We start from the raw sequence: 25,191 nt of genomic DNA on the forward strand, positions 1-25,191 counted from the left end.
AGTGCCGAGCGACATAGCTTACTTACGGTGCATGAAAAAGTATATTGATTCTCAAGGACATTTCATTCCCGCTCGAAATTCTAAGTATCGCTTACTAAAGAAACGGAAGAATTCTAATTAAGACACTTCTATACATTATAAAAAAAAAAATCCCGTTGCGGCTATATAAAAGAAATCAGTTCAAAGGAAATTAAAGTGAATTAAAAGCAAAAAGAACTTTCACTCTAAACGGACCAATCAGCTTCCGAGTTTCGCCCGACCAATGGGTGCCAAACGCCCTCGACCAATCAGCGTCGAGAGCGCCTCTTATGAAGACATGGCGGTTTAGGGGAACGTCTCCGTTTGAAAGTTTTGCTCGAGTTTGTGTCGGATTTTTGGCGGTATTTAGGGATAAAAGCAGGCGGGATGGCCTTCCAGAAGAGAGGTAAGGTTATGCTAACTACACTAGGGTATTTTAATGAAATAATACTGCAGGAGAACATATTAAATGGAAGTTTTGTCTCATGTCCTGATCAGCTGATCAGCAACGGGGCAGGAAGAAGTAACATTCTTCTAATATTTCACAACAGCCGAATTGAAATTATTTCCCATAATTACACCCACTGCTAAAAGTGGGATGTTAGTTTTCAAGGAAACAGAATATTATAAGGGTTTAAAGTAAATATATATCGTAATTTAAACAATGTTTTGAACTACCCCAAAATCAGCTGTTTTTGTCTTCACCGGACTTAAAATATCACTTCCCATTAGGTAGTTTAATTAGTGTTAACTATTTAATAATTGGTCATTTAGATTGCATATGAAGTGAAATGTTTATAACAGAAAAAAGGACTGACTTATCATTACACCTAAAACTAATTTCGTATTCATCTCATTTTTTATGGTGATGATCTCGACAACAGTGACGAGGAAATTAATAATAATGACCACGATACTAATGAATGAAAGGAATAACATTAATAATGGAAATACTGGAAAGATTGGCATGGATGATTATGTGAAAGTATGGATAGTATGTATTGTAATGACAATTGATGTAGTTTTTAGCTGAGGCAGTGATAGTTTCTCTGTCACTTCACTTTGTGAATTCACCCTTTCATTTCCTGTCCCAGTCCCTATCCCTAATCCTAGTGGTTTTCTCTCTCCCTCCTCCTTCTCCTCCCACTACCCTTATGATCTCCCTTTAACTTTCCCTCTCCCTCCCACTTCCACACCCACACCACTCCCACTCCTACTTCTACTCTCATTCTCATTCCCATTCTCACTCCCACTCCTACTCCCACATCTCTTATCACTCCCTCTCCTTCTTCCTCCACCCTTTCTCTTACCCTCTCCCCTCCCCTCCTCTCCCTTCCCTCTATCTTTCACTTTCTCACCCCCACCATCTTTCTCCACCTCTTCCTTTCCCTCCCATTTCCTCTTCCTCCCCCTTTCTCTCACATTTTCCCTCTTTATACCATATCATCTCCCTCTCCCATTTCCTTTTCCTCTCCCATTCTCTCTCCTTTTCCTTCTCCCTCCTCCTCCCTCTCTCCCTCCCTTCCCTCCTTCCCCCCCTTCCTCTCTCCTTCTCTCCCTAAATCATTCAGTCTTTACCATTCCTTGCAGGTGGGGAGGATGGCTGCCTCTCTGCCCAAGACATGGATGCAGAGCGGCACAAGAACATTTCATACCAATACTTGTGTCACTTAGAAGAGGCCAAGAAGTAAGTGGTGAAATGTATCAGTTTTCATTCGCATCATATCAAAGTTTTGAGTTCCTTGATATAGTGCATTAAATATATATAAAACTATGTACACAGAATTGATTGGTCATGTCACATAACCAGTTATTCAGTTTACATTATCTAGACTTTTTCTCACATACAGTCCATTACAGTTAATGACATAGGCCTATTTGTAAGTGCAAGAGATGAGGGGGCATAATTTTAGTCACTATAATATGTACCTTTTTCTGACAGTTGGATGGAAGCCTGCATCAGAGAGGAACTTCCAGAGGCTGGAGACTTGGAGGAGGAGTTGCGTCATGGAGTCTACCTGGCTAAGTTGGCCCACTTCTTTGCCCCAGAGACCGTACCACTCAGGAGGATCTATGACCCAGATCTTGCGAGATACCGGTCACATGGATTGACCTTTAGGCATACAGATAATATCAACTACTTCCTCAAAGCTCTGGAGAAGATAAAGCTACCCAGTGTATGTGTTTTTGTGCACCCAATATAGAAGTTTTGGTTTGAATGGTATCTTATCAAAAGTTTAATGAACTTGTTGGTGTCAGATGATCATATTCCATTAAGTATTTCCCTTTGATGTTACAGATCTTCTACCCTGAGACAACTGATGTGTATGACCGAAAGAACATGCCCCGCGTTGTTTTCTGCCTTCATGCCCTCAGTTTGTACCTTTTCCGTTTAGGCATTGCCCCACAGATCCAGAACCTGTATGGCAAAGTCAATTTCTCAGGTAAATTATAGTAATTTGTGTGTGGATTTCAGTTATAAAAAGTCTATGATCAGTAGACATTGTTGCTACTTATTGACAGCATATTTGTAACTGATGACTGATGTTCTCTGATTTATAATTCCATTTTATTTAAATCTAAATGTATGAAGTGATTATTGCATTGCTTTTACAGAGGAAGTTATGCAAGCAATGATGAAAGAACTTAGCAAGTATGGCTGTCAGTTGCCTCAGTTTGGCAAGATTGGAGGTATCCTTGCAAATGAATTACCTGTCGATGAAGCTGCATTACATGCTGCAATCATTGCTATTAATGAAGCCATTGAAAAAGGGGTATGATCTGATTTTAAAAATGGTCTTTGCAGCATGTTATTTTGCTTTTATGTTAGATCATATAGAAAATATGAGATTTAGTTTTTTTCAGAATTGATAAAATGTTTTGCATACTGATGCTGTTATTGAATAATTGACTAATATTTCTCAATGAATTTTATTAATTTGAAAATTTTTATGATTTTTATTGTTATTGTTATTATTATTGTCGTTATGATTATCATCATCATATTTTCAAAGATTCTATAATAATGAACCAAACTTTCATATTAGGAGGACTCGGAGTTGTTAGGAACCCTAAGGAACCCCACGTGTCACTTGGAAAATGTCCTGGATGAAAATGCAGATAGTTATCTCCAGTGTCTTTCCGATGCCAAGATGCACAAAAAAGAGATGGCAATAAACAAGGTAGGACCTCATTTTTTTTTGTCTCCTGTTTCTTCCTCTCCCTTCTATACCCTATTTTTAATTATCATTATCCTTGATAATACTGTTGTTTAACCCATAAAAACAATTGTGTCCAGCTTCATATTATAAAGTACCTTTTCCAGAGTCGTGACCAAGACTACATACCAGATGCCTATGATGAATTGCTTACCCAAGCTGAAATCCAGGGTCATATCAGCTATGTTAATGGCAAGTATTTCTTACAAGAATTTAGGTCACATACTGTTACAATATATATGTATATATTCAATATATTTGTTTATATAAAGAGATACATATAAAACAAAATAAAAATTATTTGTGTATGACTTAAATTCTATTATTTCATTCTCTTAACTATTATGTTATACATTGCAGCTTTCTGTGCTGTAGAAAGAGTGGAAGATGCAGTCAAAGACGAGAACACAAATGCCTTGTTTAAAGCTCTCACATCTCCTGTATTAGGTCTGAAGGTGTGTCCCTTAGTATCAATTTTGGATTTGTGAATGGTCTTTCATTATTCTGTCAACATATCTATATAATAGCTGTTGTAATATAATCCTTTTGTTGTTGAGAAGTTCTTATGAAGATGATGTCTGTTTATTCTGATTTGTCTTATTTGCATTTCTATGGTTCCAGTTCATATTTTTTTCTCTGTTAATATCACATATTAGTAACATTTTTGTTATCTAGATTGGCAAACTTTCCTTTTGCTTATTGGACTTCAACAAGCAAAACAGGTTATCAGAATCAAAATTAAAATCTGGTAACTAAGTATATATGTAGTATAATGGCTTCCTTTTGATGGACAGGGAGTCAAACCAGACTTTGCTGGAGAATACCTGAGAGCACTGGCAAAGGAACTAGAGGACAAGGAGAACCAGGGAGGTAACCAAAGCTTTAACCACAGCCTCAATGTGTCACTCTTGCCCACAATTCTGAGCAAATCTTCTGTACAGGCCATCATCTCATCAGTGAATGAAGAATCTCTCTCAAAACAAAAATGTGAGTGTAGATGTGTCTGTCTTTTTTTTTTAATGTTTCATGAACTACAAACTGTTTTTGGCCACATAGATAAATGTTAATTTAGGTATTTACATGATAAAGGTCCTGGATAAATTTTCCTTGGAATTATTACAGTATATATAATTTTGCATTCATGGAACTTATTCATCCTGTGTCCACAAATTTATATGTATGATTGTTTTACTGTTGTAATGATCATGTCATATTCATGAATATAATCTTACACTGTTGAAGAAAAGTTTGAAAGAAAACTCCAAGATTCATGTTGTGGTAAACAGGTGATTGAGTGTGGCTGCTCATTTATTGTCCTAGTGAAAGCCAGTCTAAACTTCTCTGAACAATTCACAGTGTTAAGCAATATAGGCTCTAAGGTATGTTTATATGTGTCTAAAAGCTGTTCATCTTAGCAGCTTTTAAATTCTATCTTTTTCTTTATAGTGTTGCAAAGCCTGGCAGTAGTAAATAGAAGCCTAGAAGAGGGCACACCCCAGGAGACTTTGAAATACTTGAAATCTTTGGGGCCAAGCATACCTACCTTGCTTGATTTTGCTGCTCCTCTGTACCATGAAGAAATGGCTGCCATTCGTGCTGATGCACAGGTAGACACTTGAAATTAAATTATTACATGATAAAAGATGTTTTATGAAGTTATGACATTTTTTCCCAATATTTTGATGTTCATAATATGTTTTTGAAAAATCTTTATAAAGTTTCACAAATTTCTTTGCCACTTGGTATTTGTTATCCTTATATCTTTGTTTGAGATTAAGGAAAGTTGCTTTTTATTTTGAAATTTAGGAAGAGGTAGATAAGAAGATTTTGACATTTTGTGTGTAGAGTCCTTCTCATGATGAAATAGATATCTCATTTCCTAGTGTCTTTCTCTTTCTCATATAGCTTTTTATCTCCTCTTATTCATCTTTTTCCTCGCCTTCCTTTCCTAGCTCATTCTAATTCTTTCCATATTCCATCTCATCTTCTGTCACCTCATTTTCCTCTTCCTCTTTCTCTCATGCTTGATAGACTATAATTCTGAAGAACTTGAGTATTGCTGGTAGATTTCCAGAATAGTATTTTTACGGTATGTTGGGATTTCAGGCGGATTTGAACCTGGAAGAAATCCAAGGAGGTGTCCGCATGCTGTCAGCTGTTGCAAGGGTTAATGCTGCCCTGGACACTCATAACCCTGAAGAGGTCTGGCATTACCTTTCTGACCCACAGACACATGTACAGGTTAGTGTTCTGGATATATAACCTCTTTTCAAATGCTTGGTGTTTTATTTCTTGGTATTTTGGTTTGAATGGTTGATAACTAGGTAAACTGTAGCTACTATCTACAAGTTTTATTTGTAAGGAAGAGCAAATAGACATAATTTTTTCTATAATGCTAATTATATTTTGCCAATAAAAGCAGATTTACCTTTGATGTCAAGCCATTGATATCTTGAAGTAAATTACAATATCAGTGTACTGCATACCCCATTTACGTTAAGACAGATGTTCTCAATCTTTTACACTCATGACCCTATTTTCCCAACTAAGCAAAAAATGTTCAGCAATCTGTACAAGCTTTATATACCTGACTGTAGTATAGTATTCCTTTAAGCCATGTTTTTAATACGAACACTAATGAATGCCCAACACACTGGCCCTGATATTTTTCCCAAGGTCTTTGTGACCTGCTAACCCTGAAACTTCATTTGCCTTATTTAATGCCTTCTCCAATTATTAATTTTACCCTCAGGGTTTGGAACGCAGTCATGCCCGGGAGTATTTCTCATCCCTGCATGAGGCTCGCCAGGCAAAGATAGCATCAGGAGAAGCTTGTCCCCTGTTGACCTACCTTGACCTCCAGCAAGTTATAGATGAAGTCAATGACAGGCTGCAAGAAGTTAATGACAGTGAGTTCTGATACTTGTTATTTGTAACATTTTTCCTTGTATGTAACAGTATTTTAGCTGGTACATCAGTGAAAATGTTTTGGAACCATCTTTCTTAGGGCCTAGTGTAAATGTCTTTTGAATAATTCATATCATTGTCTTATCATATTTAGTGTACTAAAAATAGATCATCATCTTCATCCAAAGAGGTGGGAGCCTTGACAGGTGTGAATGAGGCAGTCATTGCTGGTGGAGTCCAAGATACAATGAATGCCCTCCAACACCCAGCCCTCCAGCTGCCCTCTCTTTCACCCACAGATGCTCTCCACTATTGCCAGCTCCTCAAGGTATAGAGATACTTTGATTTTTATTTATTTAGTTAATTGGTTTTGTCCTTATGTTCTTGATTTGTTGGCATATTAAAGAATAACCTGCACCCCACCATAAGATGTCAGAACTAGCAGTTAATTTTTCCTTTTGCATTATCAGTTGCTAAAGACTACCAAATGTGAAATGCTTGGTGACAATGCTGCAGAGCTCTGGTTAGAGGACATTGTAGAGGTAGTGAATGCGGTAAAAAGGCATTCGAAGGAGTCCTCCAACACCGCCAGCGTGCTAAGTAGGATCAACTCTGCCATGGTGGATGGAAATGACTCGGCCATTGTAGACATACTCAGGTTAGTTATTTTCTGACCATTTCTGTCTTTATTTTTGTGCATCCAAGGGGAATTTGCTGCATGTTTAGTGTCTCTACATGAAAGTACAAACTCTTTGTTGAGCAGCTTATATTTAATGAGATTGTAATAATGCAACTTTTTTTTTCAGATCTCCAGATTTAGCACACCTTCGAATTCAAAAGAGCCACCTCTTAGGAGTACTGACGATGCTTAAGAAATCATACAGAGAAAAGGAAAGTTCCACTGTGACATGTCCATGGATCCCATACTCACTCACAGATGGATCTAAGGTCTGGATTTCTAATGTTTGTTATAACTGATGTCATTTTGCAGTGTCACTTTTCACATCACTTTCCCACTTTTTTACATATAAGGAGTGATCTTTTGATTTTGAAAATAGAGAAGGGCCTTGTAATTAGAAATAAGCCATGTCATTGCTAAATTTTGTGCTTAATTAGATGTGATGCTGTGATAAACTCCAAAGAATATTTTCAGTGAGGGGAAGAAATATGCACAGTAAATAATAAAAGTTACTGAAATTATTGGAAGCCATTTGACAGCACACTACTGTATCTATGCTTAACCTACCAGAGAACATTTGTAATGAAGTTCCTTCCAGTGCCACTCAGAGTCAATCTTACAGGTATACTTGAATCTCACAAATGGTGGATACCAGTGGGAGAAGCCAGAGGAAGTGGTGATGGCCCACCAGAGCCGCTACCTGACTTTGGTCGACCTGGAAGAGGCTGTAATGGCCATCATGCAGCAGGAAGCCAACAATAAAAGGGTGCGAGTTAGATCACTATTTTGTTGAGGCAGTTTATTTATTGTTTTTTTTATGTATTAATTTATTTATTTACTTATTTACCTTTAACTTGATTTTTTTTGTTGATAGAGGAGACTAATGTGGAAAAGATATAGTTCTGAAGACTTCTAATATGTGCTAAGAGTAATTGTTTTAATGATCTATTGTTAGTTAGTTAGGTTTCAGCTTTTGAGGTCAGCATTATATTCATGTAAGCAATGTTGATAAGGAGGAGGTTGTCTGATTTTGAGCTATTCATCAAAAGAAAATGGCTTCACATCCTCTTTATATCAGCCTATTCATTCTCAATATGGAAAGCAAATTATTCAATTTCTGAGATAGGTTATTGTGAAATTTTTTTAACAGTAATGTTTTACTAGTATTGTTTTTTGACTGGTACTTAATTTTTGTTTTTCTTTGTGGATGAGATATAGTAAAAAGGAAAAATCAGTAGGCTAATTAGAATGTATTTTATAAAAAAAACATTAATAGGATATCCTCTAATAATATTCAAATATTTTTGTGCATCTTAATTTCATCATCTTTTGAAAAGAACAAGCATTCATTATTCAACATTCTTTCAGTTGGACCAATTAATGGTGCGACTGCAGGCCAGAGCACGTGGCTGGCTGCAGCGCCAGAGAATGCGCAGATTAAGAGTTGCAGCCTTAACAGTACAGGTTTGTTTTATCAGTACTCTGTTGCTTATTTTATTTAACCCATTGGATCAGGTGCTCCATTTGGCACTTGGATTAAAATCTGACCACTAGGCTTAAATGAGTGGGGTGCATGATATCTAAGCTTGACCCACATGAACACACACACATGACTCCTTGCCTCCTTTTAGCAATGCTATTACCTAATATGATGGAGACATGTTTTGACTGTATTGCCATTTTCTGATGTCTGTGACTGTCATTTGTTATGCTGCACCAAGAGGATACTCCATATTTCTCTAGGTAGTTTACTGTGCAATAGCAATAACAACATGTATCACTGTGCTATTGTGTCAATTTTTTATATTGTATTTAGTTCCCTAAAATATCTTGCACCACAGGTAATGACAGGCAAGAATAAGTTCCTGTCTGTAGACATAGTTTTCTCATTGGGGTCAGCGTTATCCCGGGCCTGACTCACTTTTGTTTCACTCTCCCCTTGTAGGCTGATAGAAATGTCGCAGGAGCCCTCAACGACTGCCCACTTAGTCAGTCACCCTCCAAAAGCTTATGTACTCATGTTCCCCATCATCCAGTACTTGGTAACTGTTTCCCATGGCAAGATTCCTATCATCTCAGCCTTCAGCCAAAGTTTTCCATGATAAGAATTGGCCATATTTTTTCATGATGAGACGTCCATGTCACCCAGATCTAATGCGTTAAGTTATATTTTTGTCTTCACATATATGTATCATTAGAATTAAGAGTCAGTATGTAAGTTATGTAATTTCTCCCTTTAGGCTTGGTGGCGTATGGTAAGAGCCCGGAAAATGTATGTCATGTACTGCCAAGCATTGAGGATGTCAGAGCCATATGTCATCATTATCCAGCGAGCAGTACGGAGTTGGCTTCATAGAAGGAGGATAAAGAAGTTGTCTCGGCACTTCAATGAACATGTTTGTACTTTTTTAATGTTCTTCTATTGTTACAAATCTTTGTAACTTCTTTAGGGAAAAGTAAAGTCTATTATTGGTTTGTAATTATTCCATAAGCTTTGTAAAAATAAAATTTCAAGTTGTCATATATATTTATGCTTTTTTTATGGCTTTAGGAGAGGCAGGTAGTGGTGATCCAAAGAGCATGGCGAGCACACAAGGCTAGAGTGGATCTGCGCTCCCTCACCCACCAAGCCAACCCACCACTGTCTGTTATCTGCAAATTCATCCACCTACTGGATGTGTCTGAGAAGGACCTGGATGAAGAGTTCAAACTTCAGGTAAATGAAAGAAGTATAGAAGCAATAGGGAGAGACTTGATTTCACTATAGTTCCTGTTCTTTGTAAGATTTTTGATAGATTTTTTAAATAGTGGTATTTTTTATGGGCTTCTTATTTTAGTTTGGACAAATTAGGCAGTATTGTAAATATGATAATAATGATCAATTTAGTGGAAGAAAACATTTATTTGTTTCTGTTCTTTTTTAACCAACTTTTGGATTTTTATGTCATTTTCTATACAGAATGGATTTGTTAAATCTTGTGAATATCTTGCTGGCCGTATAATATAACTAATTCTTTACTATTAGTGAAAAAAATAGATCTTAAGAGGATAGTACTAAATTCATAGTGATTATAATTTATTTATTTTTTCTGTAACTTGAAACAAAACATTGGTAATTAAAAATCAGGAAAATAATTTTCAGATTAAAAAATCATGATGGATTTCCCTTAATTCTGATAATGATTCCTTTTACTGAAAAAATGCTTTTTATTCTTCTGGTTCTCAATACTGACTCCAGTTAATCATGCTTTCGCTCATGGGCACTCCAGTGGGTATTGATATTCAGACTGCACTAAGTTGTTTTACCACACCAGTTATATATGTTGGTATTAATAATATAGTGTTGCTTTGTACCGAATTTAGATAAAGATTTTGAAATGCTAAGTAAATGTCCCATCCCCTTATTCCATCTATAAGGAGACTTCAATTACTCATGCATTGATAATTTACTTGTAATTTTTATTTATTTATTTATTTTTTTTCCCATTTACAGCGTACAAAGAGCGACATGGTAAAGACTATAAGACACACTCATCAGCTGGAGACACAGGTTGACGAGCTGGATGTGAAAATTGGTCTCCTCGTTCACAACCGCATTACATTGCAGGTAAGGCCATAACACCCTAGGATGTACCATGGTAGAAGGTGTCATATGGTTCGGTAATACCAAAATGAATTGGTTATTTAAGCCGTTTAGCAGTAAGTTTAGTCTTGGACTGTTTGGTGATAGGTATGTAAGAGGCATCTATGTTGTCTTAGATGTGTGTGTGTATTCACTGAGTTGGTATATTTTACAAACTTGAAGTAGGTTTTGCTTTTATTTTTGTTTGTATATTCATTTAAAGTTTTAAAAATAATTGAAGTTACTGATAAGCTGTTATATTGTGTTTTCTTAAAAATGGTATGATAATCTGTAGTCCTGTTGGATGTACTTTTCAGGATGTGCTTCCAGCTGACAAGGAGAATGTGAACCCAAATGTGCCAGAAACTAAAACGAGAAGGAACAGGAAAGGCTCTAAAGATACCCTGAAGTATGGTTCTATGAGAACGCAGAGAGGTCTTAAGGTACTTATAACTCTAATTACAGTTGTTTTTAATTCTCTATTTTATGTTGTATGAGATGTATATTTCTATTTTTATATTGCAAGGATTCATGAGCCTTCTAGATAACCCCTTGATTATTAACAGGCCTTCAAGAAGGAGTCCAGGGAGAAGCTGCTATCCTACCAGCACCTCTTCTACCTTCTCCAGACTCAGCCGCACTACTTGGCTACCCTCATTTTCGCAATTCCTCCTGGCAAGACCACAAAGTTCATAGAAAATGTGATTTTCACCCTGTACAACTATGGAGCTAATGACCGTGACAACTTCTTGCTCCTGAAGCTTTTCAAGACTGCATTGGAGGAGGAAATAAGGTGCAATATAAGTTTTATTACTTTTAATTTCTATGACTATTTTGGAACCCTTTGGTAATCATGAATGGAATAGTTATTACATTTAGTATATATCAATCGTACTTGAATGTGAAACAGATTATATTAGCTGAGCTTTTGGAAAGCTGGACCAGGATTATATCTTAGTATGCAGTTTTGCATATAAAGAGAAATAGAAGAAAATGTTGAAACTGTGAATATTCAGGCTAGAAAGCATAATCTTTTGTATACAGCTGCTTGGTGAATTGTTGAAAGTGACAGTGAGGGACTTAAGAAACACAAGTGAAATATATATTTTTTTTATTCTACAGATGCAAAGTTCTTCGTCTAAGTGACATTGTCTCTGGAAACCCACTAGTGGTGAAGATGATAGTGTCATTTAACAGGAAAGGTGCAGGACAAGCTTCACTTAGGGACATGCTTGGCCCTCTCATCCACAGGGTAAGAATCAGCAATATTTGTTTGTTTAGTGATGTCCTGGGGATATTTTATGCTAATGATCAAAATATAATATTATATTTGGAGAGAACAAAGTGTTTATTTTATGCATAACTCATAAGAACTCAGAATTTTGGTGTTTAAAAAGAAAAGAAAAGAAAAAGTAGATAATATGTGTGTTTGCACATGCAGATTCTGGGTGATAATGGTATGCAGATCAACACCAATCCTGTTGAGATCTACAAGAGTTGGATCAATCAGCTTGAGATGCATTCTGGACAGGCCAGGTGAGAAAGGGAGTCAACTCTTGAATTGAAGCTAATAATTCTTGATGGAGAGTCTGGACTGGTTTTTTGTAGATCTTTTATCAGTTCCATTGTGTATTGTTTGTGTACAGTGAATTTAATAAGGCAAAGAATGACAGTCAAGCTCATAGAGATTTAGTCAAGATAACAGATGTATTCATAACAAAAGCTGAGAAACAACTTGCAAGCTCAATGTATGATTTAGAGTAATATTGTGCGTTGAGTTGAATGTGTTATTCGCATTAATGTTTTAGTAATCATACCAATATTAATTTTTAAAAATACATATGAGAAAAATGGAATGGCTTTCTGACTGTTGCAGTGGACTGCCATATACTGTCAACCAGGATCAAGCTCTTCAGTACCCAGAAGTTCAGAAGAGGCTGGCACAGGCCATCACCACTCTGAAGGAGGTTACCCTAGCCTTCTGTGATCAGATCACGGCAAACAGAGATGTTATACCCTATGCCATGCTCTACATGGCAAAGGTCATGAGACAGGCTCTTCAGAGACGTTTTCCTCACATACCCGAGAAAGAGATCTTGAAGGTCATTGTGGTAGACTGCTTTTTTGCTGTGTTATGGCATGGAAGAAACTTGTAGTACATTAAAGTTTTATGTGTTGGTAGGAGTAGTAAAATTTCTTGTCTTAGTTTGATTTCTCAAAAGTTTAAGTGCTGTTTCATGATAGTGAATTAATAAAAAAAATAAACTGATTGAACTAATTAAAAACATATATCCTCTGCAGGTTGTAGGGAACCTTGTCTACTACAGATACATCAACTCAGCTATTGTAGCTCCAGATGCTTTTGATATAGTGACAGTTTCACCAGATCAAAAACTGAACAATAATCAACGCAGAAATCTGGCCAGCATAGCCAAGATCCTGCAGTTTGCTGCATCCAAGAAAGGTTTGTTATGAAGAGAAGAGAAAGTGCCATTGAGAATCAAGAGTTGATATCTAAATTTTGACATTAATTTTGTCCTTATTTTGGTTCTTTTACTTGATCTCAGGCTGGTTAATATTTGGTGTCATTCAGTTTTTATTGAGTATCCTGGTAAATACTAGAATTTCTTTTTGATATGATTTTTTTGTGAGAATTATTATTGTTATTATTATTTTTTTATTTTTATTTTTATTTATTTTTATTTTTTATTAATTAATTAATTATTATTATTTATTTTTTTTCTTTGATAACTTTTCTTTTTCTATCTCTTGTCAGGCTTTGGGGACGAGGCATCACACCTAAAGTGCCTGAACCCCTTCATAATCGAGTGCCATGAGAAATTCAAGAACTTCTTCCGTCACTGTTGCGAAGTAGAGGAACCTGAGACTGTGTATAATGTCACTCAGTACTCCGAGGCTACACTTATTGTCAAACCCACCATCTACATTACAATTCAGGTGTGTGTGTGTATGTGTATGTTGTATGTATGTATGTATGTATGTATGCATGATGCATGCATGTGTTAGGTTTGGCAGGGTAAGGTAACTGTTAAGGGAGGTGGGGTGGATGAAAACAGGATTTCCTGATTCCTTATAAATACGACTGTGACTAGCTACTGGTTAAGTGGATTTTATATTTTGTAGCTTGACAAAAGATTACCAATATGCTCACTATAACATGGTTGCTAATTAATAATGGGTGCATTTTAAAAACATCACCCTTTCTAAATATGATACATTCACTTGCCATTGCAATAAACAGTTTTATTTGCACAAGAAGGAAGTATTATATGCATCATGACAAATAAAATACTCACAACCTTTAGTTCTGATACTTGTATCATTTACAGGAAATCTGCGAGACCCACCAACTCCTGCTAGACCATGAGGAGATCCTTGCCCCAGACAGCAATGACCCTCTCCACGTCCTGCTCTCTGATCTTGGGGAGAGGCCCTCGGTTCATGCCCTGGTGGGGGAAGCTCTAGGTATGTGGCAGGAAAGAAGTAGAGGAAGGTAGAAGAATCATGCAGAAAGGGGAGAGAGAAGAGTTGATTGAAGATGAAATAACAGTTTGAATGAATCAAAATTTATGTGATATACATGTTATAATTTATTGTTATTAATAAAAATATCTTTGTACCCAGAATCATGCTCTGGGACAGTAGGCAGGATGGAGGTGTGTTTGGCACTCATTAACAAGTTTGACGTGACAGAAACAGCAGAAGAAAAGGACTCAAAGGATTCTAACAAAATGTTCAACAGGTAAACATCACTTTCTTTGAGATTGGAAAAAATAATGAGTGTGTGATAGGTATTGAGATCTATTTTTATGTGCAAATAGATAATATGTAAATAGATAGATAGGTAAACACTAAGAACAGGTATTTGGTATTCTTGAGTTGCTTTAAATATAGCCAGAAGAGACAGGATAGTTTGTTTGACACTCTTTACTGTTCTGCTAAACAGGACAAAGCAGCTCTTGGTAGATGTGCTTCGGTGTGTGGAAGGAAGTTCCATTGCGCAGCTGGTGACGGGACCAACTCTGTCACCACAAGAGGAGAGATACCGCTCCATCATCCACACCCGCACTCGACAAGAGCATCAAGCCAAGCTCAACCACACAGCACTCAACCGCTCCAACTCCTTCCTTGCTGAGACCAGGTAGGGCTTATGGTTAGCCTTCTGAGTTTAAGTATACCTATTTGGAGGCACTGTATTAAATGTATTTTCTATTTTCTAACCACCTGTTTTTGTTCCAAGTGTTGTGGGTGACCTTCCAGAGCATTGGCTTTGAGTGGCGGTAGGTCTAGGGTAATTAATATTTATCTTTAGAAATTCTGTCTTCTCTTGATATTAGGCCATCAACATCCTCTGGATTCTTTATAAATCATGAGTTTTTTAGGGGAAACTTGTGTTGAGCATAATATTTTGCAGATTGCAGTGCATCAAATTTCTCTTTTACCAGGTTTGTGTCTTATAGGCCTGGGATTATAAAGGCTGTGCCTCCTTCTTACTGTGCTCATATTCTGCTTAGTGTTTTATCTCCACAACTCTGTTCAACCACAAGACCTATAAATAACAGTATGTTAGTTTAAACCCTACAATTATAGTGCCAGAATTCTCTGGGTGTTATTCATTCCAGTGACTTCTGGCAACCATCTAGTCTTTTGGCCAGGGAGTTTGCTATATATAGCGGAACTTCCTGCCACTGGCTAGCCTCCGGGCTAGTACACTGGTAACGTGTCGGCCTCTCATCCGAGGGGTCGGCGGTTCGCGCCCCGCCCAGGCGCGAGAAGTTGCAATTGTCGCCCGGAGTTTACTGCTGTGGCTGGGCACCACGGCGGGTAAGGACTAGGTTCAGCCGAGTCAGCACCTGCTGACACACGTGAGCGAGTCGGCATTAGTCGACACAGGCAGGGCTCCCCTCATAGCCCGGGCGAGGCTAAGCTTCGCATATCGGACTTTATCTTTAGCCACAGGCTATGAACCTCTGGCACCCTCTGAAATAATCAGCAGAGGTACCAAAGTCATTCTTCACAGAATGCGCCTAGGTTACCACTGTGCATGGCAGATCATAGAGAAAACAAACCATGAAGAGAGCTATTGCATGCATTGCAGCGAGCTGAACGCCACACTCGTACATTACTTAGAGAATTGTGAGCACACACAATTCCTGAGACAGGGTCCACCGAACACAGCTGTCGTGCTGGTAAAGAGATTATGTGATATGCTTACACCACAGCTACAGGGGCGCCTACTGGCAATCCCACCGCCATGGTAAGCACCGAGTGTCAGAGAACAATATGAGACAGCCATAAAAAGCTGACACAAGCCGGGCCATATATGGAAGGCCCGGGCGAAGCTAGAACTTTGCAAATCTCAATGCTATGCTATGCTATGCTCGACTTGCTAAAGCCTTATAACCATACCCATCTTGATGAGTTGGTTTTTCATGACAGTAATAGGTGTGCCCAACTATAAGAGGCTAAAAAATTTCATAATCTTCAACTTTCCGTAGCACATCCTGTGTTGCTGGTCATGGTGGGCAGAAATATATTATTGCACATTGAATTAGTGTCCTCACTGGAACCAGTGCTCTTCCAGGCAGAGGTCACATCTCTGTTTACCAGTGGAAGTAATACAAGATCCATTTCCAAAAGCCCCCCCATTGGGTCTAATATCTCTCCAAGAGATTTGTGCACTCCAGCAAGACATCCTTGCCACCTGCTGCTCAAGAACAAGATTTCATAATTAAACATTCCTGCTACCCTGGCCCTCAGCTAAATGGTTCCGTGACAATCTGTTCCAGTCACCTGCCAGTCAACCAAATTACTTCATGACATGCTTAACAGGCTACTGCCTACTATCTGAGTGGCATGACTACCATATGAAAAACTTTGGATTGAGGGTGATGTGAACATACTGTCATGGATAAATTTGGTTAAAGGCAGGGGTGGCAGGAACATACTATCATGAGAATTTTGGCTGAAGGCCAGGGTGACTCATCATGAGTGCACAAAGCTCATGGAGGGTGATTAGACTCAGTGGGCATTTGGGAAGGGGCTCTTGCATTATTGCTATTGGCAAGCAGAGTGTACCATCCATGAGTCATAACTGGAAAAGTGCCGGCTCTAGGGAGGACACTGTTTAATGCTCTGAATTCTGTTCCTGCCTGCTGTGACCAGTGGCACAGGTTATATGATAGAAAATTGAATTAGAATTAGAAAAAAAAGATACAAATAACAAAGTCACTCATTGTTATTATTACACTGAGTTATGGACTACTTAGAGAGATGATATGGAGTCTGCACTAGGAAAACATTCTTTTACCATCTGGATACATGTATGATAAATATTGACCTTGGAAAATGGTGGAAAAACAAAACCTGCTTATGCAGAAAGAGATAATAACATTGCTAAAGGAAGGCAAGGAGTCTTAACACTGTACATAAGTGTTAGTATGCACCCGGCCTACAAGCCACACACCAATGAGAGTGGCCATTCAAGTAAGCCTAATGCCCAGATTTGAATCCTGTATTACTGGGTTACATGATTAGACCTCTGGTATGGATGTGGATATTAACCTAATATATATATAATGTGTCTCCTTACTACATCATCTCTTTTGTTAATAATTTTTATCTGAATTTTATATTAGCCTCCATGATTATTGACTTTCTTCTTTGAAAGATCAGCAGGGATCAATAGCTTATGTTAACAAGCCTATTTACCACAACAAAATTTCAGAGTGAGCCTGCACGAGGTTAAAACCCGTCTGACCCACAACCTGCGTAGGCTAGAAAATCAAGGCCTGGCTAGTCGCGCAGACAATTACCAGACCCTCTTGAATGCGATTGCCAGTGATATTGTCAATCAGCGGCAACACAGAATATCTCGAAGAATGGTGAGGATGCGGCTTGTTTGAGTATATTTGACATACAAAAATACTGTATATTTTTAGTTTGACTCAGGTAAATTATGAAAATTCACTAGCTGTCATTATGGCTGAAGACATGGTTATGGTTGTTTATAAGAATAGCATTCAGTATCACATGAGATCCATCTAATTAGAATAAAAAGTCATTTATGAATTCAAGTGACATTTGCAACTGCAATAACTTAGTCCCTGTTTTCACTACCCTCTTTATATTTCACATTTTTATATGAATATTTCTGGCATACAGGAGTTGCAGAGACTGCTAATGACAGCTAAACAGTTAGAGGAGAAAGAAAAGTTCTACCGTGATCAGCTGGATTCATACCACACCTACCTCAGTACCTGCCTTGCCAATATTGCAGCCAGAAATAAGTAAGTTCTCGTCATACTGTGCTGTATAGTTTGACAAAGGAACTAGTACATGTGTATGTTATCAGCTGCAGTTTGTTCTTTGAAAAATTGTAAAGAAATTACTGATTATATTTCTTGTAGGTCAGATTGTACATATCATGGCATCTGCATTAAACCAAAGTCTCCGGGAAAATGTTGTGTTCACCAAGTATTATTTTGTAAAATGTGTCTGCGCATAGATGGCTCTGCAAATGCTTAATGACAAAGGAGTTAATTAGTAGACCCTTTGAACTTACCTAATTTCACCTTTCTTTGAGTTTGTTGGGAAAAATGTATTTTTACTAATGCTATCACTTTGATGCTGTTATTCTTATTATAGACATTATAATTATTATAGTATTATTGACATTAACAGCAATATTAGATACCAGAAAATATTTTTGAAAATCAAGGAAAAAGGTCAACAGGTGAGACAGGTAGTAATTGGCTCATTGGTGACTTAGTGCTTGTGGAGCCATCTATATGTAAAGACAATTAATAAATTAAACTTGCAGTTGGCAAGGCATGTATATGCACATGCCATCCACCGGAGCTTTGAGCTAACTTGAGTCATTTTATTCTATGCTTATAAACTTGTATCAGGTTTATAAGTTAACAGTTGTAGCAGATGAGACTAAACCAAATATCTTTTGTATTAGAATATCATACCCCCAAATTATCTGCATTTCCATAATATCTCTTTTCCCAAAGGAATGTGCATCAGGCCTCGAGCAAGCAAAATGGCGAGAAGACACGTTCAAAACAAACCATCAAGTACCCAGCAACCAAACTCATGGAGAAGGGTGTACTGCTAGAGGTGGAAGACCTGCCTGAGACACAGAGGAAGAATGTGCTGTTTGAAATCACTCCTCTGGCTACCACTGGTATTTTCCATGTTCAGGTCAAGTTCATGGGTGTGCCAATGGAGTTTGTTGAAATTGATATTCAGGTACAGTTCTTGGTGGCATTTGTTGTATTGAGTGTAACACCCTTATGAGGTAGTAATGTAAGAGTTCTTAATTAAAGGCAATTCATGAGTGTCAATAGGCAGACATTAGTAATTTAAATCAAAGTAATGATTTTTATTGTAAGTGAGCCAAAGTTTATAAGGTTTCTGTTGACTTGAGCTTGTCATTGCATTTTCAATTTCAGAACATCAATTTTTTACTGATTTCATAAATATCAGGTAGATTTAAATAAAGTAAATCAGTTGAAAGTAGACAAAGTTACAAAAAGCAATATCACATTAAAAAGACAATGTGAATGCAAAAGACAATCTGATCTCTTTCCAGGAGTTACTACAGCTTCAGTATGAAGGTGTTACAGTCAAGAAGATGTTCTCCAAAGTCAAAGTTAATGTGAACCTCCTACTCCACCTTCTCAATACCAAGTTCTACTCAAAGAAGAAGTGAATATACTTGAAGACAGGTCCCACAGTCACTGGGAAAGTATGAGTTGTAAGATATTGTACATAGGAATGAAAGTGTTGGTAAATATGAGTTAGAAGAGTGCTGTTGGGGAGGTCTTTTTGTACTGCAGGTGGACAAGTAGTAGCAGTATGTGACAGTTTTAACTATCCAGTGTAAAGTGGAGAGTTATGCATTATCTTCTAAATACTGTCTCTTGTGTATTTTCTTTATATCACACTAGTCTTCTTTTTAATTTCTATAGCTGTCTCTTTCTATTTTTCAATTTTTAGAAATTTCTAGGATGATTCTAGAGATTAAATATCATTTTATTGATTCATTTCTTAAATGACCTGATACTAGCATTTAAGGAAGTTATGATTGATGCACTAGTTCATCAGATACAAATACATGTATTATACATGCATAATATGCAAATTACCCATGCTTTAAGCAAACACAGGCACATATACACAAGCTCTCTCTTATACACAGCCATATATATATATAAAGATGCCCTAAATTACAGACCGGTTTAATGTGCTAAAATATATTTATACATATAACTAATTCTAATAGTGGTGCTATGATATTCCATTTTAGTTTTAGGTAAACAGCCACAGGTACAATGAATAAAAAAAAATTCACAACCAAAATGTTTCAGGGATTTTGTATTGCGAGTTCATACTTCGACTCTTGAATTCAGTTTGTTTTGTTGTTTTTTTGTATCCAAGGCCATACCATACCATGCATGAATTAGCCTTTTGTGATAAGGACTTATGATAGACAAACTTTCCCCAGTTTTTCACAAATGGGAATTTTGTTTGTCCGTTTCATATAATTTTTTTTTTTTCATTTAGGCTTAGTTGATGAGAGAATGAAAGTCGGTTTTTAGTATATATCTTTTTTAGACTTGTTTCTTCATTGAATATTCAAACAATGGAACTGCAGATTTCCTTTATTTATATGATTTTATTATTTTTACAATCTATAATAGATGATTAACACAGATTTAAGAATACTAGCAAATAATAAATCTGTTAATCTCAATGCTGTTTTTCTTCCTTACATTTATATTAATTTATTGTACCTTACTGTGTGACATTTTCAGGAAATCCTCAAATAATAAAGAGGACATTATAACATGTATCAGTTAATTTAATTAATTTTGCAGTTTTAAACAAAGTATTTCATGGTAACTGCTAAAGACGGCACTGTTTCAGACTATTGCTACTTGAGAGCCAAGAAAAATTCTTTACTGAAAACACTAGGGGGTCAATTAATGTAACAGTTTGGCCAGATGATGTCATTCTTTTAGGATTTAATATAATTTCAGCTCCATGTATATTTAAGATTTTTAGGTGAACAATATTCTACAATGTTGATGAGGCTGACATTCTCCTTTTTTCCTTTGTGAACAAAATAAATGTGTCAATTGCTTATGTTACTTGAAATGTGCTATCTTGTTTTCCTGGTTAATTAGTAATAACATTTGACTATACAGATATGTAAGGGTTATAAAGGACAGCCCCAACTTATCTCAAAAAAACTTTATTACAAAACTTGTACATTATTTTTTGGCAATATCTTATGTTTTACATTACACAATTTAAGTAACCATGTCTTAGGAAAAAAGAAAAAAATGCAAAGCATTTGACTAACAATTCCTTTAAAATTTAAAAATCACTATAATTAAAGACTTCAAAATAAAATCAAGACTTAAGAAAAAAAGAATATACCAAAGGAAAACACACGAGTATTCCTGAGCATGATATCACCAGGTGATTTAATAAGCCAGCTTCTTCATGAGCAGATAGATGTGTTTGTCCACCTCAAAGCCGTGAAGGTTGTTGGCATCACCCTGAAGGCGCATCAGCAGACCACCGTAGGACACGTACGCCGACCTGAAACATCGGAACATGAGATCAGAGGAGGCAGAGTGATATAATGTCTTAATTTAGGGAGTTGTTAATTCTGGGTTTGATCATTTTATTCATAAAAAAACGCCAAAAAAGAATTAAAATGCAAAAAATATCAGGACAAAATATATAATAACTATGAAATAACTGATGTATTACTGAAGAGGTCAAATATATGAGTTCCCAAATGTATGTACAAAATAAATAAATAAATATATATAAATATATATATATATATATAATTATATATATATTGCACAATCACCGAAACAACTGGAAGTTACATATAATTCATTAAAGTAAAACCTTGATAAATCTAAACTGTCTGTAAAGTCGATCTCCAAAAAGCTTATCTACTAAAACCCGTATCATTTTAATAATCCACCCTATACATAGCCTTTCAAAATACACCAAATACAAAACGCACGAAATCCCTTTGATGCCTATTTACTCATCCATGCCCATCGAAGCAAACTATTAATAAAATCCAAAATATAGACCTTGACCACTATAAAGAACATACACGTATCTCACTTCCTTAAACATAAAAATAAACCAGGAAAAGAAAGTTAGGTCTTAAATGCGAATAATGTTACTACATACTCTGCATACTAGCCTGCGTGTAGAGCAACTGTTATTAAAAGAGAAGCCATGGGCAAAATGTCCGGTCGAGGCGTACCAAGCGTCGGTGCATCAGGTCTTGTGCGATGCTTCCCGGATGAGGCGATCCAGCGACCCATGTGTGTTGGGTGTGGGTTGAGGGAGTAGCAGGGGGCGCCGGCAGGGGGTCGCGGAGAGGGAGCAGTGCAGATAGTGGTTGTGACCCTGACACACAACCAGCTAACCACACTGCCACATCCACGCGCCCGTGATTGTGTGTTCACCTACGCGAAGGTTTGTTCCATAGTTTCAATGGGTTACATTAAGTGCATGCAGTTAAGTAAAATATATACACCAGTTTTACACACACACACACACACACACACACACACACACACACACACACACACACACACACACACACACACACACACACACACACACACACACACACACACACACACACACACAAAATCATGTATATGGATACTAACTCAGAAGTGAAAATGTGGAATGCACCAGCATCGCAAACCACAGAGTTCGTATTCAAATCACGTGTTCCAAGGTGATAATTATGTGTTCTCACGTAGTAAAATAAATACCCATATGTGTTTGCGTTAGTTTCTACTCAGAAGGTAAAAAGTAATAGAGCATTATATAATAAGATTAAGATAAAATTACATAATTCCTGTTCACATGACACTAAGAAATAGGTCTAAACATCTGTTAGCTGCCCGATATAAATTGATAGGATTGTGCATCATAATATGTGATCATATCTACCGTGTCGTGATGAGTGAATGTGTACACTTATACATTTCTTAACAAATAAATAAAAACAATTAGACATCCGTGTGAACTTGATGAATATTTACATATTTTTTCGGTATCAAGTCATACATAAACAGTCAAATAAAAAAAATCCACATAAATTTCAGAAAATTTAGACATTGGAGAAAACTGAGCACAGGTATACGGAATCTAATTCATTCTGAGATCTAAACTTCTTGACTGAGACTCGCCCTCGAACCTTTTCTTCAATTTGCATATACCCTAAGAATAAATGATTTGTGTGTTCATTAATAAATCCTTATGATCTAGCATGCAGAACAAAAACAAAGCAAAATCAATTATCAAATTCTGAAACAAGTATGACGCGCAGCAGACAAGTTTGTCAGGTACATTATCTTTGAAAAAAGCTAATATGTAATGAAGATAACGTGTAATTTTTTAAATGTAAAATATCCAGTATAAGATATAGTTTACCCGCATCAATAACGTTATACACAGAAGTAACTAACACGAAGAACAAATGCAAGCAAGGCGATAAAAGCGGCCTCCTGATTATGTTAAAAATGACGTCTCCCCTCGCACCGGCGCGGCACAGGAGCTCCCCAAGCGTGTGCCAGGTTTCCACCCACGGGAGAGCCACCGGGCTTCTCCAGGGAATACTTACAGGTTATCTTCACAACAGGCATGAAGATTATATATGCATGCAGTGTGAGTGTGTATTTGTGAACACACACGCAGGCACACATGCACACACACAAAAAAATATATATATATAATCATAAATATCACTAGTGGAAATTGTTGCAGGACACAATTCCAATCTCGTTTCCAAACTCGTATTTTACGCATTCGAAAAATACCTCTGACCTGCTGACATAATGGACGGATAAAATTTCTCCTATTAAGCTCGTGCGGACATTCTCTTCGTTATCTCCAAATTATAAAATCTTACATGTTCATATATTCCCGAAAAAACAATAAATATTCATGTATCCCATATTCACGTATAATCCTGGGGTTCTGTCCTTCGCTTAAACATCCTTGTGTCATCGATGAAACATCACACAGAGATCGAGTTACAGACTTGTTCGAGATATTGTTACATACAGGTAATACTTGAGTCTAATTTCACATGCTAATACCGACTATTTTTTGGGAGGTTATGTCACATGCCAGTTTAAAAATCCCTCTCTGTTCTAAGCGTAAAATAAGCTCTTATATCATGGATTTCACTATTATTGGATTCCTTTTTTTAATGTCGGATTCTTCCTGTGTGTTTGAGGTTCATAAATTTTAATTTGTTTTATTCATATATTTCTTTTGTTAATACGCTTTATCACACACACACAAAAAAAAATGACAACGAGAACTGAATTACCAATTTTCCTTGTCATTCAAACTGGGTTATTTATTACGGTTTTCAAAGCAACATGACACAACCCATCATCCAGTGATTTATAATCCATGACGTTATTAAAGTTGACCCTAAAATCATGCAATAATCCCATCGCCTATTATCAGCCTACTCCTCTCCCTCATCCGCTATCTCGTTACTTCACTCATTCACATCCATTCCTGTATAACAAAAATATAACGAAAAAATAATAACATAGACTTTCCCAACACTATCTTCCACTTTTTGCCACTCTTAACATTCTATATTCGTCCTCATGATGTAACGCTGCTCTTAATCAGGGTCTGTTGGCTCCCTTTTGTCTTCGTCCAGAATTATAGTGACGAGAGGCCAACGTGCCTGTATTTCTAGCCCTGACGGCGCCCCGTTTTCGTATCTCTATTTCTACTTGCTTCGTGTGTGCGTTAAGCTCCATTGGGTTTGTTCACCTCAGATATTCAAGTGAAGGATCTACGAGGGGTTTGTGATATACATTTCCCAGATCTACTTAATAATTTGCTTCTTTACAAATGAGCAGTCAACGACAGCAACATTAATATACACTTATCCCATCAAATCTACATCATTATCATTATCAAAATTATTGCCATTTCTCTGATTTTTTCTACCCCTTTTCTATCAAATATCTGACCGGCGTCCGCATCTCCGTATCTCAATACTCCGCTGGACGATCTACGCATCACTGAACACTCGAAATGCGCAGTGATATTTCTCCTTTTGTCGTCCTCTTATTAAAACGTTTGCTTTCCCTGTTGCATCTTGACGTTAATTTCTATTCTACTATTTCTTATTTCCATTTTTGTTTTTGTTGTCTTTTGAATATTGGTTCATAAGTTATCAAGTTTCTCTTCTCCTAGAAATGTCTGATTCTAAACCCATCTCCTCAATCTTGCCTTGATCAGCAAATAGGAAAAAAATCGGGGTAAGGATGACGCATGTAGCCATGTATCTGAGTTTCAGTCGGTCATATGTGTCTCCCCCCCTCTCTCTTCTTACTCCTATTTTTCTTTCTCTTGATTATAACCATATTTCGAAACATGATATATATATTTCAAAATCAAATTTACACGAATATTACGACGCTTCTCATCTGTATGAAATAAATTCAAGGCTAATTCCTCTCTCATATCTCTGTGCGTCTCTATCTTTCTCACTCTATCCCTACGTCTCTCTGTCTTTGTCTCTGTGTCAATGTCCATCCGCTGTCTGTCTCTCTTTAAATACCATGACGACGGCCCTTTAGTACCACACAAGCGCGTCCTGTGGTGTTCACGCTTTGCTGAAATAT

At 36.9% G+C, this 25,191-nt stretch overlaps 2 protein-coding genes across 3 annotated transcripts in view; one reads left to right on the plus strand and one right to left on the minus strand.

Moving 5' to 3' along the window:
* The first annotated feature begins 280 nt into the window (after positions 1-280).
* On the plus strand, positions 281-20,228 carry LOC119575009 (ras GTPase-activating-like protein IQGAP3). The gene is made up of 34 exons (XM_037922323.1): positions 281-424; positions 1,609-1,705; positions 1,961-2,195; positions 2,318-2,462; positions 2,635-2,792; positions 3,066-3,200; positions 3,344-3,428; positions 3,597-3,691; positions 4,031-4,223; positions 4,683-4,843; positions 5,343-5,477; positions 5,989-6,145; positions 6,332-6,471; positions 6,614-6,801; positions 6,950-7,091; positions 7,445-7,588; positions 8,191-8,286; positions 9,063-9,218; positions 9,374-9,538; positions 10,316-10,429; positions 10,762-10,887; positions 11,011-11,237; positions 11,567-11,696; positions 11,886-11,980; positions 12,321-12,546; positions 12,746-12,908; positions 13,221-13,402; positions 13,795-13,930; positions 14,090-14,207; positions 14,412-14,606; positions 17,193-17,349; positions 17,630-17,754; positions 18,484-18,721; positions 19,065-20,228. The coding sequence occupies exons 1-34, from the start codon at positions 406-408 to the stop codon at positions 19,182-19,184; spliced, it is 4,998 nt and encodes a 1,665-aa protein (XP_037778251.1). The 5' UTR covers positions 281-405; the 3' UTR covers positions 19,185-20,228.
* Positions 20,229-20,721: 493 nt separating this feature from the next.
* The window catches only part of LOC119575010 (DNA-directed RNA polymerases I, II, and III subunit RPABC3-like), a 112,370-nt gene continuing 107,900 nt past the window's right edge, over positions 20,722-25,191 (minus strand). For both annotated transcript variants that reach the window (XM_037922324.1, XM_037922325.1), the window contains exon 4: positions 20,722-21,082. In XM_037922324.1, coding sequence (XP_037778252.1) covers positions 20,965-21,082 — 118 coding nt within the window. In that variant the 3' untranslated portion in view covers positions 20,722-20,964. The remainder of the gene's footprint in view (positions 21,083-25,191) is intronic.

The sequence above is a fragment of the Penaeus monodon genome, chromosome 7 (assembly GCF_015228065.2).
Source record: "Penaeus monodon isolate SGIC_2016 chromosome 7, NSTDA_Pmon_1, whole genome shotgun sequence".
NCBI classification, from domain to species: domain Eukaryota; kingdom Metazoa; phylum Arthropoda; class Malacostraca; order Decapoda; family Penaeidae; genus Penaeus; species Penaeus monodon.